General features: G+C 35.7%; 1 protein-coding gene across 5 annotated transcripts in view; it reads right to left on the reverse strand.

The window, feature by feature from the left end:
- The window catches only part of DPYD (dihydropyrimidine dehydrogenase), an 869,249-nt gene that overhangs the window by 463,671 nt on the left and 384,702 nt on the right, over positions 1-20,876 (reverse strand). For all 5 annotated transcript variants that reach the window (XM_031654381.1, XM_031654339.1, XM_031654360.1 and 2 more), the window contains one exon: positions 9,176-9,360. In XM_031654381.1, coding sequence (XP_031510241.1) covers positions 9,176-9,360 — 185 coding nt within the window. The remainder of the gene's footprint in view (positions 1-9,175; positions 9,361-20,876) is intronic.

The raw sequence follows: 20,876 nt of genomic DNA on the forward strand, positions 1-20,876 counted from the left end.
AGCAGAAATCTTTAACATGAGGCAGAGTTATTATCATTCTTTACGTTTTTTTCCCACATCATAAGCATTATTCAAGGTAGCTTTAAAATTCTTACAATCCAGCATTGTGGATTCATTTTGAAAATCACTGACCCCAGCATAAAATAAAATAGTAAATATGCCATTATTAAAATGCTCTCATCTTATAAATTTTCAGGTATAAACATGTCTTTTTTCCTCTTCAGAAAGATAATTCCTTTCAAATGTCCCCAAATCAGAAATTGTTAATAAAATGACAGTTTATTAAAGATACCAGAAAGAAAAATTTCTCATATAATATCAACCCAAAAAATAACAGAAGGTAAAAAATTTCATTTATTGATATGAATGCACACAATTCAATTAGATTTTATCACAATGATCTTTTTGCATGGTACTCAATTTGGAATTCCATATCTTTAATTGTCTTTATAATTGTCTGTTCTTGTTTGTTAACTATTTTTCAAGTAAAAGATTAACAAGAATGAACAGGCTTCCCTAAATGTTCAGTCATATGTCCAAATTAGATGAAATTAATGTTATGATTAAAAAAGGAAAATGAAACCTTTAAAAAATATACATGGAGGGCATTGAAGAAATGGGAGACATGAATGATGTAACTTTCAATCTTGAATTCAATATCATCTGAGTCTAAAATCACTTTTTAAAAGTTCAAGACCAGCCTGATCAACAAAACTAGCTGGGCATGGTGGCACATGCCTGTAATCCCAGCTACTCAGGAGGCTGAGGCAGGAGAATCGCTTGAACCCGGGACGCGGAGGTTGCAGTAAGCGAAGATCGCACCATTACACTCCAGCCTGGGCAACAAGAGCGAAACTACGTCTCAAAAAAAAAAAAAAAAAAAAGTCAATTTAGTGATGCTGAATTGTACCTCATTAGCAACAATGACAGACAAAGATTCCTATGGATGTGCACCTCTTGGTCCCAAATCACCGCATAAAGCTAGGTTTCTCATGCCATTCCATTAACAAATCCACCAAAGGAAGCTCAGCTCACAGAAAGAAGATGGAATATCTAGCAATGACTGGACTTCTCATTTCTCTTCAAACTAAAATCACAGCTACCATTTGTACTCACTCTACTGCAGGTCTATGGCATGAATTTGTCTCCACTAGGTCTTGAAATCACAAATTCGTTTCACAGAGCCTATTGAACTGCCATCAGATGGTAATGACTTTCTGTCACTCTTGACCTGGGGCAGATTTGAACTAGTGACCAAGAGGTTAAAGGCTCTGTATCTCATTACCAATCCCCTGAGATACTTAATTCCCTCAACCACTAGTGATTTTTTTGTGCCTCAGTCGAGCCACAAGAAAATACCCACAGAAAAAAATCATAAGCAGTAGAAAAGTAGGTCACCAACGCAAGATATCTATGATAGTTTTGATGAGCCTAATAAACACCTATTTCAAAATATACCCATATACTACATGCACCTGAGTAGAATCACAGTAACTGTTAGAGAACTTCAATATAACTTTCAATACTGTATCACATAAGCTACCATTAAGCTGAAAAAACCCTGCAGAGAAAGAAACTGAAGATACTTGTGCTTCATGAGCTTACAGGGTTAAGGAATGTATTTTAGATTCAGTATCATTCCAGAATATTTGTGTGTGTCTTGTGTATCTATTCTAAAATAATTCTGCCTCACAAGTTAGTTTCAGAAGGGGGTTGACAAATTGGAAGACATAATATAGATTCCTAAATGAAACAGTCAAAACATTTTCAAACACCTTAACATGGATACTTACTACAGGAATACAGCATATTTTAATAAGGATAAAGTTTGCTGAAGAAAACAGAAGAATAGTATTTAGGAACATGTATTTAGGCAAAATCATGTATATACAGTAGTAGAAATACTGAAGCTAAGCCAACAATGAAAAAATTAACTTTTTTTTTTTTTTTAATTGTTGTTGAAAGTTGACTTCAAATGCTGGCTGCCAATAAACAATATTCTGTAACTATCCAGCTGCAATTATTCTGTATGTAACTAAGTAGGTAGTGACTCCTGAAGGCACTTAGAAATGCGTACTCAAAATTTTTAAAAATTTAATGCCCCGATGCCTCCTTCCTTACACTTTGCATTTTTTCCCTTAAATGTTTGATTTTCATGGAATGAATCCTACCTGAAAGAAAATAGATCTTTTCCTTTTCATTTCTTACCTATATTTAAAATGATGCTCTATACAAATTATTTTATTTGGATTTCTCCCTCAACCTGTTGATTCGTATTTATCCTTCTATTAATAACCCTTATTTTTTGTCTCTGAATATACATATTTCTACTACAACTGCTTTTGTAGCAGCAACATGTACATTTAGTTATTCCCTTCCACTACTGGTAATAAATACTGTGGTTTTTAAAATGTTGCATCTAAAATATAGTGAATTGAAAACAATTCTTAACAAAAGAATAATGACATGGCAAAAATAACTCTAATGATACATCAAATCAGTGAGTTTCGTGATTATAATTTCTATATAGATCAACTTTATTTGACAAAATGTTCCATGTTTATAAGAGCTCCTTCTCAGGACTACCATGACTACTGCAGGGACAATGAGCTTCTGATCTGGGATTATAATTTAGAATAATTTAGTTTGTGTTCTATCTCTAAATTTTCTCTCAGTGGCAGGACATAACATGATGAGATATCCATATAGCCTTTTTCTCTCCACTTTTTGCAACCAAATCTGTTTATATGCTAATACTAGAACAAAGTAAGTGCTCCACCTTCTGAACGCTGTGTGAGTGGATAAAACAAACTCAGTTTCTCTACTAAACTCTCACAACACGCTTCTGACACAAGGTGTGTGGGAATTTCTCCCTACCAGCAAGCAAGCAATCAATTCTGTAGCGGACACAAGCTGAATGTCTTCTAATTCGGCTCAATTCTGACACTATCTACCTGATGATAGCACCAGTTCCTACAGGTTGAGAGCTCAGTCTCCAAAACTGCCCCCTACTACTTCAAATGCCAATCGCAAGCCCCAGGTTATTTCACCTGTGATGCTGACCAACCAGTTATAAACTGGGATTCTCAAAACCCCCTCTTTGGGTTAGATTAACTGGTTAGAGCAGCTTACAGAACTCAGGGGAAAAAACAAACACATAAACAAAACAAAACAAAAACCAAACTTTTACTAGTTGATTACAAAGGGTATTTTAAAGGATACAAACACAACAGTTAGATGAAGAGATACATAGGACAAGGTCTGAAAGTGCCCCCAGCGCAGACTCTTCTGTACCCGTGGAGCTGGGGTGTGCCACCTTCTTGGCACATGGAAGCGTTCTAGTTAACTATCCTGGAAGTACCCCTGCCACCCATATTTGCCTATTGGCAAGTTCTCAGAACCTAGTCCTTTTGGATTTTTAAGGAAAGTTCATTACATAGGCATGATTGATTAGATCATTAGCCACTGCCGATTAACTTAACCTTCAGCCCCTCTCCTCTCCCTGGAGGTTGGGGAGCACGGCTGAAAGTCCCAATCCTAATCCTGCCTCAGTCCTTCTGGTGACCAGCCCCTATCCTGTAGCTACCTATGGGCTGTCAGCCATCAGTCAACTCATTAGCATACATACACACACACACACACACACACACACACACACACACACACACACACTCATCACTTTGGAGATTCCAAAGATTTTAGGAGTTGTATGCCAGGAAACAGGGTAAAGACCAAAATTTCACAATATCACCATGTGTTTTTATAAATTGATAACATTGGATATTAAATCAGTCTTCTATTTGGTGCTTTTGTAATGAAAGAACTGAGGTCCTCTACATGCTCTCTTAACCAAGTTGGTTGCATCTGACAGATTTACTGGACTATTTCCTTCCCTTGTTTTCCTCCCTATGAGACACAAACTATGTAAAGATGATTCTTTACAACCAGTAGGACACCCCTGTATACTACGAACGTTCTGCTTTTACTAGTTGAGTTGTCTACATACCAAGAGTCAGTTGTATGTTTTTCACCCTGTTTCTGTTGGTTATAAATGTAAATAAACAACCATTAATTAGTTATATGGCTGCAAAATGAAAGAAGGTTGATTCTATGAAAACTAAGTTGAAAGTTCTTAAAGGATATAATAAAAATGAGTTACTTAAAAAATACTGCTGTCAAATTAGGTGATGGTCAAATAACTGAAATGACTGCAGGACAAACATAAAAATCTGGAAAACTGCATTGTATGATTCTTGAAGGTCTTGTACAACTTTTAAAAATGAAAATGGTAGACAATATGTTATAGATAGATTTAGGCAAGATACATATTAAACCTCTGGCTATTTTATTTAAAAACATCTTGGCCCTGGGTTTTGTTAAAAGAAAAAGGCAAATGAGAAAATATCTATATGCTTTAATTAAAATTATAAGCTTTGGTCATGTGCTTCTTATGTAATAAAAAATAAAATAAAATGATGAGGTTAATGTATGTGTATACCCTTTTTACAGTTTCACATTTTAACTTTTTCTGATTAACCAACAAATTATTAATTTTGGTTTCACAGGAAAAGAGAAATTAAGGAATTAAACTAATTAAGGAATTCATTTAGCTATAGTCATTCTTTCAGTTATAAATTCTTTCTTTAGGTACACTGTCAAAATTATCCTTCATATTCAGTAATTCTTATTCATTTGGTAGAAGAAAATAAATATGTCTGGACTCCACTAATATCACATTATGAACAATTAAGGTGAAGTCATATTGAATTATTTATTAGTACAAGTGATTTAAAAAGAGTAAATTTAATATTATAACATAATGACACTTAAAAAGGGAAATTCTGACAAACTGGAAAATACTTTTCTTCACATTAATACCAGATCTTACACTACCACTTCTATAGGTAAACAATTCCTACCACACTGCCTACTCCAAATTAAAATCCTAGCTAGGCAGTCTAGCCCTGGTATAATTACTGATCTTTATCTCATTTTTCCTATATAATCTCTATATTCAGATCTTCCATTAGTCCCCCCTATGCTTTTTGATGAAATAAAAAGGAGCGCCTGCCCAGTGCAGAATTTATGGAGCAAGCGAAGAACATCTTTGTGAAAATTCGAGGAAGGAACTCCTTCCTCTGCATAGAAGCAGCACAACAAAAGGTTTTATTGTTTGGTGAGTGGAGCTTGGTCTGGATTTCAGCCAGCTTGTACCCTGGTCTGGGTACCCCTTGTGGAGTGGGCAACATATAAAAACTTATCCAGCAGCCTTCTTTAAATCTCAGCAAGTCTAATTACTCAGTATTATTCTAATTTTTCTTATTCTTTTTAAAATTTGTACCTTGTTGTTTGTGATGTCCTTGCTGATTCCACATCCTAATATTCACATCCAGATGGAATCAGTCATTTTCTTTTCCAGGTTACCTCTGTAACTTTATGTTCTTTATTATTGTGTTAAATATGCTGTATTAGGCTTACATTACACAACTCACTTCTTTACTAGACAATAGGATTCTTAATTGCAAATTTAAATCTAATATTTGGGGCCATCTACTATATCCACTACTTTTCAAAATGTATTTTTTGAATGAATGAATGAATGAATTCATGCATGGATGACTTGGATTGACGGGTGTATGTGGATGAATAAATTAATGGATAAATAAAATGCTTTTGTAATTATCTAAAGTATCCTATTTCAATATTCATCTGTTAAGACTCTATGCATCAGATTTCTATTCAAATTTCCTATTTGCCATTTTTTTTTCTGATCTCATTTTAACAATCCAAGGTGAATGATTTCTAATAACCCACAACAATGGTATACACAGCAAATAGTCACAAAGCTTGGTCTATACCAAGAGCTTTCCATACTTTCTCTCATAATCTTCTCCAAGACCCAAGAGGACAGCAGCTCTAATTATTATTATAAGTAATAATAATAGTTTATAATTGCTTATTCACCCCATACCCTGCAGTGCTGAAGTAACCTGTCCAAGGTAACATGATTTGAAAGTGTTAGAACTGCATCTGGTGTCTTCTCTGTAGTTCAGAGCCCAAATTTATAACCACTATATTATACTGCTCTTATTTATGCAGTTTGGTACTCTACCAAAGTCAAGTGTTGGGCCCAACAGCTATTACTTAATAAGTGGTAATTGAGCAAATTAACTAATGAAATTTAAGTGAAGCTCTCCTCAGAGAAATTGCCTTCACTTTCTCCCAACATGGATGTCTTCAGATAATCACATTTATCTGAAAAAGCATATTACAAAGAATTTCTAAACACCCAATTGCAAAGATTAATACTATAATCTGTTTATAAAATCATATTTTAAAACAAGCTATCCAGTGTTACATTTTCCCCCAAAACAAACTAATGTAAAATATAAGACAAAATGTCATAAGCCTGAGCTGTGAAACATACTGCAGACATTACAGAAATTTTTCTTAACAAATGCTACATTTGTGAGAAAACAATATTATAGTGCTAATGAACTTATCATATAACAAACTCATTAGTTTTCTTAACTCCTCCTTAAATGTACTGAAGATAAATGATTTCTGTATATTTTTCCTATTTAATAGATAAATATTTTGAGAATACAGCAATACATAAACATGGTTCCTGGCTTGCGAAGAGACAGACTAGTAAGTAGGCTTCAAACAAGCAGCACACAGGAAGTTCATGTCACAAACTCTCTGGACGAGGAGGAGGGAGCCAACCCTGAAGGACAAGTGGGACTCAACCAGAGGGAAATGGGTGGAGTTGGGGAAAGGCCCTGATTCAGGAGAAATCTCCGGTATGCTCGGGGACATTCAAATCAGTATCACAAAGCTAAGAAGTTTGGCCTTTACCTTGAGTGTGAGGAAAAGTCATTGCCATTTTTTTTTCTGATCTCATTTAAAGGGTTTATAACCCCCATGATCGTGCCACTTGCATTTAAAACCCTCATGAAGGTTTTAAATGAGCAAATTAGGATTCAACTGATACATCTAGAAAGATGACTCTGGCTGCAGTGTAGGGGTATTGGATTTGACAGGAGAGAAAGTGGAGGCAATTTCAAGAGAGGTGATAGAGACCAGAACTAACTCAATGACAATGTGGAGAGAGAAAAATCCCACTTTGTCTATATGTACCTTGTTAGCCTTATCGCTGCTTAGCACTTTGCATCCAACACCCTAGCAGGAAGGTGGAAATGCTGATTTTACTTGACAGAGATTTTTACCTACCTTCCATCTCTACTCCATTTTAAAATGTAATTCAACACTTAAGTTTGACAAGTCTGAATCCTTCAGCCAAATCCAAAACTCTTACATGGCACAACTTTTATTTTATATTTCAAACACTATCATTCCTATCAATATGTGTTTTTAAAGCACATGCATGTTTTCTTCATTATACCTAAAGGTCTGTTTCTCTCCTTTCTCTACACATCAGATTTCCATTCAAATTTCCTATTTGTCATTACATGGAAGTAAAATAATTGTTCTTTTTTTTTTTTTTTTTCATCCAAGCCCCACACTACTCAAAGATGCCAAGGAGGAGGTGGGAGTAGGCAGGTGAATCAAACTTTTAAAAGATGATGTAATCAGTGTCAAGTCCAGGCCCTACCTAGCAAATAAGTACGTCCTGCATTAGTTACACAAACATGAGAAGGACAACTAGAATAGACAAAATGGTCACGGAAAAGAGGAATAAATTAAAGCAAACATTAAAGATAAAATGAATTTTGTTAGCATGTGGGAAACAAACAAGAGAACCAAAACAAGAGTGGTAAAAAGGCATAGTGTGAGCAGTCTTCCCTGAATAGGAAAGAAAGAATAAAAATTTTATTAAAAAGAGCAAATTTTTCAGGAACATTTTACATAAATGAGGTAACTGTGTCTACATTTAATGAAATCATAGAACGAAAAGAACACAAAGCATTTAGTCAGAAAGTAAGTTACTGAGATCTGACAGTTACACCTTTCTTCCTCAAGACCACAGTCACTGTGGCAAAGTATGCTCAACTTCATATCTCATCATTTCACATTCTGTATTTCATCATAAAGCTAAGTTGTTTTTAAAAATTACAACTGAAGGGTGGGCATGGTGGCTCATGTCTGTAATCCCAGCACTTGAGGAGGCTGAGGTGGCGGATCACCTGAGGCCAGGAGTTTGAGACCAGCTTGGCCAATGTAGTGAAACCCCATCTCTACTAAAAATACAAAAACTAGCCAGGTGTGGTGGCATGCACCTTTGGTCCAAGCTACTCGGGAGCTGAGGCATGAGAATTGCTTGAACCCAGGAGGCAGAGGCTGCAGTGAGCCAAGATCATGCCACTGCACTCCAGCCTGGGCATTAGAGTGAGACTCTGTCTCAAAAAAGAAAAAATAAATAAATAAAATTAAAAAAAAATAAGAATTGCAACTGAAATTCATCAAACGTCTGTCTTCTTTCCATTTAGGTGCATAGAGTTTGGAAAATAGATAGGACCTTATTGGGTCCAAATGAACAGATCAAACCATTTTTGGACTATGTAAGACTACAATTAATGTAGATTCTAGTATATGTCCTATAATATTGTATACCATCAGATTTGATAAGTGTATGATCTATGTATTTAAGGCAATAATAAATATTTTGAACACAACAGGACTAATGACTTCACAGTACTCAAATGGTAGGAATGCATAATACATTTTCTTTCTTTCTATTTTTTTTTTGGGACAAGGTCTATCTCTGTTGTCCAGGTTGAAGTGCAAGTGGCATCATCATGGCTTACTGAAACCTTGACCTCCTGGGCTCAAGTGATCCTCCCACCTCAGCTTCCCAAGAAGCTGGGACCACAGGCATGTGCCACCATGCCCATCTAATTTTTTATTTTTTGTAGAGATGGGATCTTACTGTGTTGCCCAGGCTGATCTTGAACTCCTGGGCTCAAGCATTCTCCTGCCTCAGCCTCCTAAATTGCTGGGATTATAGGCGTTAGGTGGCACACCTGGCCCGATTTTTAATCAACTAAACAGTTCTACTACCTAGTCTACATTTTAAAATTCTTATCCAAGTAAGTATGTATGTGACATATTTTATATATGCCGTATAGAAATGCTCTTATAGATAAGTATCAAAAATAAATGAAGTATTTATCCATTGGAAAAGAATTAAGTGGAAATGATGAAAAATGCCTACCTGTATATATTTGTGAATGTACCAAGAAGCTTGCTTTCCATCATTCACTGATTCCACTGTAGTGTTAGCCAAACCAATGACATCGCCACCTGCAAATACCCATGGTTCACTAGTTTGCATAGTTTCTGGATCTACTTCTGGGAGACCCCATCTGTTAAATTTTATAGGGCTCAAGGCTTCTTTTACTGGAAAAAAAGTGAAAAACAATAGACAATGACTAATCAACAGACAATTCCATAATAATAATTTTAAAATTAAGAAAAATTATGGTTTAATTATTATTCCAGGGATTCAAACAACAGTTTTTAGTTAACTGTAAAAATGAAAAGCTAACAAAACATTGGCGTTAACAATACATCTGAAGTGCACTGACTTAACTTTACACCTCACATACAGGAATTAAAGACCACAGATTTGGTCAATGTTTCAGAGCAGACATTTATGTCTACGAAGTATGGATCTATAAAGAAGGAAAGTACAACCTTTCAAATACATACAAAATACGTTTTCTAAAACTTCATTCATAGCCATCATTTTTACAGATCTCTTACTACTCATATCATCCCAAACTTGTTCATGTGTGTCACTTTTGAAAGTTACATCATGAATTCAGGTCAATGGCTAATCTCCTTTTTACAACAAAACATTTTATAAAGCAAAATGAGACAAAATATTTAACATTTTCGTTACATTATTTGCACTTACTATTAAGCAATTTAATGGATCTAGTATATAGTTACATTTAGCCAGCAATTTCTGCTTTGTTTTGTTAAAAGCAACAAATGCAAACATTACCATTAATTCCTTGTGGAAATTGCTCTGTAAAGTAGTTTTGCAATTATTTGCTAAATATGCTGCATTCCAATGAATTTAAAAGAGTCATGGAAGAGGAATGAGGTTGTGCTTCTTTAAGAAAAATATCTAACGAATATTTTGAAAGCATAATACTGACATTTGGAAGAGATCAATGGATGCAATTTAGAGAAAGGGTTGAACAAGAGAAGAAATGAAGAAAGGTGGACAACACCCCATTTGGTGGCATAAACTGAGTAAGTCAGTGTTTAGGATAAAATGTTCTCTCCAGGTAAAAATGTTCTCTCCAGGTAATAATTTTTAAGCAAAGCATCTCAGACTAAGGGCCTTATTCTTTACTCCAACTCAAAAGAGAAAAAATTAATCACAACTTAAAGTAAAGGAGGAGAGCTTGGTAGATTTTGGAACAGAAAAGTTAGTTGTTGAAATGATTTATGAATCAGATATAAGGCAAAATAGCCAAATATAAAAAATGTTATTTTGACACCTAAAACCAGTTTCTTCTGAGTAAAATAGAGAAAAAAAAAGAAATAAAATAAACATTGGTATATATTTGTAGCTTTCTATTTAAAGAATGTTAGAGTTGTAGAAAATTATTGAGGGATTACTGTTGATTGTGTTTTTCCCACAAGACCACAGGTTCCATGAGAACAGGAACGTGTCCACACTGCTTGCCTCTGTTTTACAGAGCACACTACAGTTCTTGAAGCAGAGGACACTCAATTGGATTGATGGATGAATGAATGAATGAGTAGACGGGTCAATGATATCATACTCAGGTTTTTATTTTAAAATCTTCTACTGTTTCTCTTTGTTTTTCCATCTTTCACTGAGAGAAAAATTAAATATTCATGCAATTACTTTCAAAGCAGAATGGCATTTTGAGGAAATTTTTCTAATGTTTTTAAAGGTCACATGAAAACAGACCTTTATCATTTGTTCCCCATTGCATAACAGATCATCACTATCATCTGTGGACAGTTACTTGAGTTGTAAGAAAGTCAATAGTGAGTATGGCTCATCAATTCAACCTATTTTAATAATGGCAACTGTAACACACCATCATTGAATGATGTATGTAATGAGCTTTATAAATAGCAGCAAGGGGTAAAAATAAATTCTGTTCTATCAGAAATGACCTTATGTTTCCAAAACTTTGGCCTACAAGAGATATGAAATAAAGATAATTATTAAAAAGATTAGAAATTCAAAATTTTATCACTAGGAGATCAAAGCTTTTTTTTTTTTTTTTTAAGTACAGATTTCACTCTAAGCTTGAGCAGGATAGGAATAATTCCTTAGTTATCTCTGAGTCCCACGACATCAATTACAGTCAAAGATATGTTTACAGTTGGCTCTCTGTATCTATGGGTTCATATCTGTGGATTCAATCCACTGTGCATTGAAAATATTTGGGAAAAAAACAGAATGTTTATGTCTGTACTGAACATGTACATACATTTTTCTTTCTATTATTCCCTAAACAATATAGTATATCAACTATATATACAGCATTTACATTGTATTAGATATACCATAAGTAATCCAAAGATGATTTAAAGTATATGGGAGGATATATGTAGATTATATGCAAATAATACACCATTTTCTGTAACAGACTTGAGAGCATAGATGGATTTTGGTATCCACGGGGGATCCTGGAACCAAGCCCCCATAGATGTGAAGGGATAACTTTATCGTGAAGTTACTGAAGCTTAAGTAGGGTCCCTCACTTGCATGGGACTCTTTCAAAGCCCTGTGCCTAATTTCAAATCTCTAAATTTTCCTTTTCTTAACGAGGAGCTCTCAAATTGTATAAGCTTCAGGCCTCATAACATTTGAATCTTCACTTGAGCACAGTGAATTGTACACAGGAGGTGCTGAATAAATGCTTCACAAATTGAAGTTCTTGAAGAATGTGCTTTACCAGATTTTAGGATGCAAAAAAATGTACATAGAACAATTCACTTTAACACTCCACCTGTCACAAACTCGGTTAATAAGTAGTCAGGAAATGTTACTCTGAGTTTAATAAGTAACTTTGCATTTCTTAAAATATTTAGCACCAACATCATAAGCCACCCTAGGGGCATTTATTTGTGAATTTAAAAGCACTCTTCTGTTCACGGGCATTTCTATTGTATATGCATTGTGTTATTATGTGTCCCTAAACATTCGTAATACTCATGTATACTTCTAAAAATAAGCTTTCTTTCCTCAATATATATTTACCCTTTGAAGTCTTAAACCTGAATATCAACTGTTTTAATTATTTTATCATTTGTAATATCCAGCTAACCTCATTAAAAATCAAACAATTCTTTGATACTCTATTCTAAAATAGAAAAAGGATCTTCTTTCATATTAAAAATCATCTCGGCCTCCTTTTGAAAATTAACTACCAAATTTCCTCCTGCTTATTTTGGAGACCTTCAAGTTTAACATGTTCCTAATTTCATTCCAGAAATAAAAAGAAAAACCAAGAGATCACACAGCTGGTTATGAGGTTACTAACATCAATCAAAATAGAGATCATCTGTATATATTTTAATGCCCAATATTTGGCTCATCAAATATCTACAAAAAGATCACTAAGAAAGTAGAACATGGACAACTTTTATAAATATAAGCAATGCTACAGCAGGTCAGAAATGTTTTCTTTCAGTAGCACTAAGCACCAAGAATGACTGTATCACAATCACCAAGAATGACTGTATGACCAAGAATGACTGAACATCAAATGGTTAGGATCATTTCCTTGTACATACAGTGGACTCTATTTAAGCAAACATAATCTTCATATATGATTCATACTATATATGAATTTACTGAAACTTTGTTAAATCTGATTATGGAGCTAAATTCTTTTCCTAATTTCAACAATTCTTTTAAAATGTAGCCATTATTTTAATTATTTAATTGTTTTTTAAGCTTAGAACTAAAATCAAGGATTCAGTGAAAAAATCCACGTGCATGTTATTCATAATTTCTCAGAAAGGAATTCATTTATTTAGTTGCTCCTTATGAAGAAGACGCTCATCCTCATCGTAACTGTTCTTCTATGAACTCCCCACAGCTCTTTTACATCTCTGCTGATACATTTAACTTGGAATACAATAAAAAGAAATCTCAGAAGCAAATCTTCTGTTCTGTCTTTACCCAGTTTGGAAGGAGTGAAAGCATAAGTGGATGAAAAATGTATATTTACATTTGCAAACCAAATAACTGCTTGCCATTTTCTCTGAAGTGTTAAATGAATATTAATAGAAGGATTGTATTATTCCTTTCTTGTTTATAAAATGGGGAGGGGGATTTTCTGTTATGTTCATGCACAGTTTTCTCACAGATTTCCATGAGATTGCTTCTTGATGGAGACTGTGGCATATGTCCCAGGAGCTCCATAGTTGAACAGAAAAAGAACTTGAAAAAGAATCCCAAAACATGCTTATTCACAGTCTATATTATTCTTCAATTGGGAGAGAAATTTGTTAAATGATATGGTGCCTGGAATTTTATGCAGTCTTTATAAAGAATGAAAACGTCCTTAATTCATACCAAACATTCAAGATTTATGTTAATTTCTGCTTTAATTACTACTATGTTCAAATGAGCTTATTTAAAAAACAAAGACACTCTGAGGTAGCTTTATAACAAGAAATGGTTTTGAAATTGGAACTTTTAGTCAATTTAATGTTATGCATGAAATGATTTTTTATACAGACTTAATGGTATTGTGACACACAAGTTCTTCAATAAGCCACAGCTTAAAATTGCAGAAACCGTCCCTCAGGGACACATCACTGGCAGATGCAGATTGCCAAGGTCAATTAAACTGATGTAGCTGTGCTGTCATATATGTAAAAGAGAAACCCACAAGCATATGACAAGTATATTTCTCAGTGTTTATAAAAAGATGTCAAGAATGTTATATTTTAGTACACAAATATAAATTAATTCTCCATACACAATAAAACAATACAACAGATATCATAATGAAAAAGGATTATTAGTATTCTTTGGAGAGTTTGGTGTGTTATAAAATAATGGGGAGAATAAAAACTTTCAACATTTACAATAAAATGATACCTTGAAAACACAGATGAATTCATCTATGTCCTTGTTGTTTAATTTTTACATAATCTATTACTGAGTAGGACCAAAGCACAATGAAACTAAAAGGCGAGCTGAGGCAGTAATCTCAGTAAGGCAGTGCTAAAAGCAAAATCTCAGCAAGATCAAATAAATTCTAATTACAAGGCCAGGACATCAGAGTTCTGTTTAAATAGAATAACCTGGGGTAAGGAAGGGCCAGAACCAGAGGATGCCTCCAACTAAGAATATCAAGTCTGGATGGCTTGAGCTTTGTCTTCACATCTCCCTTCCACCTCTCAGTACTTTAATCAGTATGCTCTCCACAATGAAGATTCATCGTTTTCCTTCTGCCAGTCTCTCAAAAGGTAACCTTGATTCTGCACCTTCCTGCTCCTGCAGGTCCTCAAATACTGTCTCTTACTCTTTTTAGTAGATTGTATTTGTCATTTTCTCCTCTCCTATTTAAAAAAACTTCGTTTTTGACATGGTTATCTTTTCTCACTGACATCCTTATATCTTCCTTTACCCAATTTCTCAGAGTCATATACTTGGACTGCTTACTTGTCTAACCACCAAATTATTCCTCAAATGAAAGTATGGTCTCCACGGTCACCAAATTCTGTGACCATAGTCTTCGGCCCTTTTGCCTTTCTGTAGCATCCAACAGCTGAATGACATTAATTTGATCTCCTTCTCTGATTCGCAGAATGCTCTTCTACCCTGGCTCTGCTTATCTTTAAACGGTTCTTCTTGGGCTCTAGCCCTTCCTCACCTCTTCATTTTCCTCTTCTCAGCTCTCAAATATTCAGTCCACTGCACTTTCTCTGTCAGAAATAATAGTCATTTAGGGCCTTCAATTTCATCTCTATAAAGATAGCCTCGAACTCTCCCTTGAGCTCTTCCTTTTATTCTGGAACTTCTGGATGCCTGTTTAAGATTATAACTTGTATGCTCTAATGTCCCTTCCAAATCATCGCATCCAAAACTCAGTTCACATGCTTCCTCTGGACTTTCCCATCTCATGATTTATTATTGGTGACCTTACTTTTTCACCTCCTCTACTCATTGTGAGCACCAGTCTTACCTCTGCTTCACTCCTCAAACCTTCTACAGACCCGACTCCTTTCTCTTGCCCCACTGTCAGGAGAAGACCTTGTTCCACATTTCACAGAGAATATAAAAGCTATCACATAGGGACTCTCTTGTCTTCCCATCAGCAAAACTACAAACCTACTGGATCTATACATTCACTCTCTCTCTTCCTTTTTAATACCACTAAGGAACTCTCCCTCCTATCAGAAACCAGTCTCTCCACATGGGCCTAAGAATCCTCTCCTCGCCGGGCGCGGTGGCTCACGCCTGTAATCCCAGCACTTTGGGAGGCCGAGGCGGGCGGATCACAAGGTCAGGAGATCGAGACCACAGTGAAACCCCGTCTCTACTAAAAATACAAAAAATTAGCCGGGCGCGGTGGTGGGCGCCTGTAGTCCCAGCTACTCAGGAGGCTGAGGCAGGAGAATGGCGTGAACCCGGGAGGCGGAGCTTGCAGTGAGCCGAGATCGCGCCACTGCACTCCAGCCTGGGCGACAGCGCGAGACTCCGTCTCAAAAAAAAAAAAAAAAAAGAATCCTCTCCTCTTACCTGGTAGGAATTTTGCCCACTCTATCCACTCTCTTCTCCATTACCAGTCACTCTCTGCAAATTAGAGGTTTCCCATATGTAGGTACATACATGTACAGTAGTACCTCCCAATTTAAAACCATTCCAGATCTGCATTTGCCTCCAAAGCTTCACTAAAACTTTTTTCACTGAGATGATTAATTGGTTCCAGGTTGCCAAGTTCAGTGATTCTTCTCAGTGATCATCTCGCTTCAGTGCCTGAAATAGGGTGAGGTGAGTGAGGCAGCCAAAGAACAAAATTTAAGGAGGTCCTTACTCTCAGGGTCATGCAAAGGCAAAGTTGGACAGGCACCTAATGTTCCTCCCCCTTGTGTTCCTTGATTTCTCAGCAAAATTCAACAGATAACCACTTCTTCCTCATGAAAGTCTTTTAACTTTGCTTCCATGACAGCATACTTTCTGCTTTTCCACCTGTCCTCATGATGAGTTTTTAATCATCATGACTGCTTTTTCCTATTCCCTTTTTTTTTCTTTTCTTTCTTCCTTCCTTCCTTCTTTCCTTCCTTCCTTCTTTCTTTCTATCTTTTTTTTTTTTTTTTGAAGGAGTCTCGCTCTGTCGCCCAGTCTAGAGTGCAGTGGCATGACCTCTGCTCATTGTAACCTCCACCTCCCAGGTTCAAGTGATTCTTGTGCCTCAGTCTCCCAAGTAGCTGGGATTACAGGTGCTTGCCACCACGCTCAGCTAATTTTTGTATTTTCAGTAGAGACGGGGTTTTACCAGGTTGGCCAGTACCACTCCTGACCTCAAGTGATATGCCACCCTCGGCCTCCAGAGGTGCTGGAATTACAGGCATGAGCCATCGCATCAGGCCCCAATTCCCTTCTTCAAAACTAAAAATAGAACTTACAAATCTTAGTATAATCCTTGAATCTTGTTTTCAAATATCTCAACATTCAGTCAGTTAACATGTTGTGCCAATCCATCCAATGAAAATTTTATCATACTTACTTCTTACATTCCATTAACGTCACTGTCAACTAAAGAAGAATGTTAGAAAAAATAATCAATCAGCACTTATAGATCTCTAGTACATGGCAGGCATACTGCTGCATATTTCCATAGAATATCTTATTAGATCACAAAAGAACCCTTGAAGGTGGATATTATCATCCTCAATAAAGCCAAGAGGTAGCAGAGGCAGTATCTGAATCCAATTATTTCTGTCTCCAAAGTCCTGCTGCTTCTGACTTTGGGTGCGGGGGCAAAAGAAAGTCAGAATAAATAGACTCACTACAGTCTCTTAAAATTCAGCATTGGGGATCATGGGAGTAACTAAAATGAAGATAGGAATAGCAAAGAATTCTAGTCTTGGCTAGCTTCACAGATTCAGCCTTGAGAGCATCCTTTCCAATGAAACCTTTTTCCTCCCGCTTTCTGGTGAATTAACCACTAACGACTTTCTGTTACACTAGGCACTATGTGACTTTATTTTAATTATTTGTTTTACCTCTACTACTCCTAAGTTCAGATGATATATTTAAGTCAGCTACTTCCCCAGCATCTAACATATAATTGGTACATAAGCGGAATCTAATATATGTCTTTTGGTCTAAAAATGTAGTATTTGTCTGTTCTATTTATTTAGCACTCATATTATTCTGTGTTAGTTATTTTTCTTGTAGGTCTTATTTTCACAATTAGAGAGTCAGTTCATTGTGTGGAGAAAAAGTGTTTCTACAGTGACAAAGAATGGGCACACACTGAATTTCTTCTGATCAATTTAACGATTTGGTTTCCTGACTGCTATGGTTAGATAATTTTCAGTTCGAATATGCTGGTAGAATTCAGGCAGGGTAAAGTACAGATCTAATATTCTCCCTCACCCTGTTCAGGATAAACTTAGGCTCCCTGAGTTGAATGGAAAAGATAGATGTCAATAATAGCCTATGGCAACTCCTTTTGTGTTATTTGTATTCTACTGGGAATTTCATTTCCATTTCCTAAACTGACCAACAAACCGATTCAGAATTAAAACAGTCTAAGCACTTCACTTTGATTTGCTTATTTCTCTGAAATAATTCTAAGACACTGAAGTCCTTCAACATTGGATTTCATTTTACCTGGAAGAGATCACCTCCTTGAAGTTAAGTATATAGGAATTGTTTTCAAATTCTCTGTTGGATCCCCAAATGCTGTAGTTTGATTTGCTTATTTATATTCAATGATACCATCTATTTAAGACTGCAAACTCCTTGAAGGAATAGATCATCCTTTAATCCGGTTTGGACCATAATCATTATAGTTCTATGCACATTTGGGTGCTTAATATTTCTTGATAATTATGATACAGTGAAAAAATAGAAAGGGTATTGAAAATTTTATGTATACTTCTCAGTGAACAAAATTTTTAAATGATGAATTATGTCATCAAATGATATAAACAATTACTGAAAGGGGTTAAGAAAAATGTTTCATATAAAATCCCCATTTGCTGCATTTAATGGAAAAATAAAAACAAATAGGAAATCAGCAGTAAATTATACTTGTGAAAATAATATTATTAAAATATAAGTGAACACTGAAAAATATTTTAATTAACAAAATAAATCAAATGGAAAAGATTCCCTAAATAGAGCTTTAAAAGTAAGTCTATGTGTGTCTGACTGCCATGACTAATTATGTATCCATGTAATGTGTGTTCAATTTGGGCTTATTTAAATAGCAGAAATGCTCATTAGCTGCAGTATATCTGTGAAGCTTCAGTAAACAGTTTAATGGTTTTTATGTTTAACCAATTTCATAAGTTCCTGTAATTTTAGCTTTAGCAGCTCATTAATGTTATTTTTTGATATCCATCTTACAGCTTTTTTTTTCCTTGTCAATCGTCAGTAGGCACACTCAATGCAAACTTAAAACACACAGTAGAATTTTGTTTAAACAATTTTAGTACATAAGTAAATGTGCAATTCAAAAGTATAGTTTATATAGAGAACTAGCTGTATTATCATGTACTCAAGAAATATCAACATTGGCAAAGGCTGTATCTAATAGGGATAAAACTGATAATAATGGAAAACATTTATTGAGTGCTTTCATCGGCATGTAGCTGGTTCTGGGCTACGCATTGTATATACTATCTCTTTGGATCCTCACAAAATAGGTATATCTCAATTTTATAGTTAAGTAATGTGAGATTGAGATAAGTTACCAAGGTCACACCCTTAGGATTTAAACCTCACTAGAAATCAACTACATATGTAGTTGGAAAATGCCTGAAAAATCCACAGAAGCATTTGGAGATACACACCTAGACCTCAGATGAGGGCACTGCACCTTGGGATTAAATAAATCACAAGGCTGGGTAAAGTTGCCAAAGAAAGAATACAAAAACAGGTGAAAACAGAATCATCCACTTATTTTTAAAGTGTCAGCAAGCATAACCTGAGCTAAAGCTAGAGAATGATTCCTCGGAGTTACATGAGAATTAAAATATATCTGAGCCACACAAGCCAAGTAAAGAGGTAATTTCAACAAGTATCAAATACAAAAGAAATATAATGTAGGTAAATAGATTGATGACCTGGAGGTCAATGAACCATAAAAAGGTGACACTTTGAGTTAAATGGTAAAGGCAAAAAACAGAATTCTGAAAGGGGTTAAGGATAAAGTATCTGGTAAAGACATAAGACTGTGTATACAGGCTATTCTTCCTAGGGGTTTGATAATTTTTAACAGGAAAAAAAGCAAGTCATTACCTTGCCTTCATTCATTCAATTAGCAAAAAAAAAAAAAAATTTTTTTTTGATCCCTCATGTATTAAATCCTGGTGGAGGCACTGTAGTAAACCACAGATAAGAGACCTGTCCTTGTGTGTGTAAATTTCATCTGGCAGAAGACAAAAAATGAAAAGTAAACAAGTAAGTGAACTATATGACAGTGAAAATGGTTATGAATAGGGTTCCATGAAAGAGACTAGTATAAGATAAGGGAGGTGAGAAGCAGAAGGGGTGCTTTAGATCATGGCAATTATGGAGGGTCAGAGAGTGCCTCTTTGATGAGATGGCATCAGAGCTAAAACATAAAGGATAAGAATAAACCAGTCACGTTATGATGCAGAGGCAGATTATTCCAAGAAACGGGAAAGGTGGCAAGGGTATTAAGGATGAGATGCAGTTATAGCACGTGAGGAGTTGAAGGAAGGTTTTATGTGGGTTAAGGAAAGCAAGGAAGACAAGAGAGGAAGTCTGAGAAATAGGCAGGGGCCAAACCAATGAGCGCGTTATAAACTGTGGTAAGAAGTCTATTACAATAAAATAGGACAGCATTGGTGGGTTTATTTTTTTTATTTTTTTATTTTTTTGAGAGGGAGTCTCGCTCTGTCGCCCAGGCTGGGGTGCAGTGGCCAGATCTCAGCTCACTGCAAGCTCCGCCTCCTAGGTTTACGCCATTCTCCTACCTCAGCCTCCCGAGTAGCTGGGACTACAGGCGCCCGCCACCTCGCCCGGCTAGTTTTTTTTTTTGTATTTTTTAGTAGAGACGGGGTTTCACCGTGTTAGCCAGGATGGTCTCGATCTCCTGACCTCGTGATCCACCCGTCTCGGCCTCCCAAAGTGCTGGGATTACAGGCTTGAACCACCGCGCCCAGCCACTGATTGGTGGGTTTAGAACAAAAACATGAAATTAAATAATATCTGTTTAGAAGCTCATTCTGGTAAGATTATATGGAAGTGAGAGTAGAAGCAGGATGACCAGTCTTAGGAAACCATTTTCAATGCAAAGTGAAAGCATCCAGCATCTGACCATTCCCTCAACAGAAGGAGGGTTGGCTGGCCTTCATGACACCTCACAAACACAACACTTTCATATGCTTTTGACCTTACTGTTAATTTTCAGTACATACATTTAGAATAAGTCACTTCATTCTTTTCATTCAACCATTTATTCATCTCTTCACTCATTCATCCATTTGGTGAATATTTATTGAGTTAAGGACTGCACTGGATCTTTGGGTTAAAATATAAATAAAGTACCCTGCAGTGGTACTGTCAATATACTTTAGAATATATAAGATATACAGAGTGAAATAGAAGAGCAAGAATCAAAAAGGAGAAGCATATTTAACTACATGGTCCCTATGTGTGTGTAGGAAACATATTTAATCTACATGCTTCTTTA

The sequence above is a fragment of the Papio anubis genome, chromosome 1 (assembly GCF_008728515.1).
Source record: "Papio anubis isolate 15944 chromosome 1, Panubis1.0, whole genome shotgun sequence".
Classification (NCBI taxonomy): domain Eukaryota; kingdom Metazoa; phylum Chordata; class Mammalia; order Primates; family Cercopithecidae; genus Papio; species Papio anubis.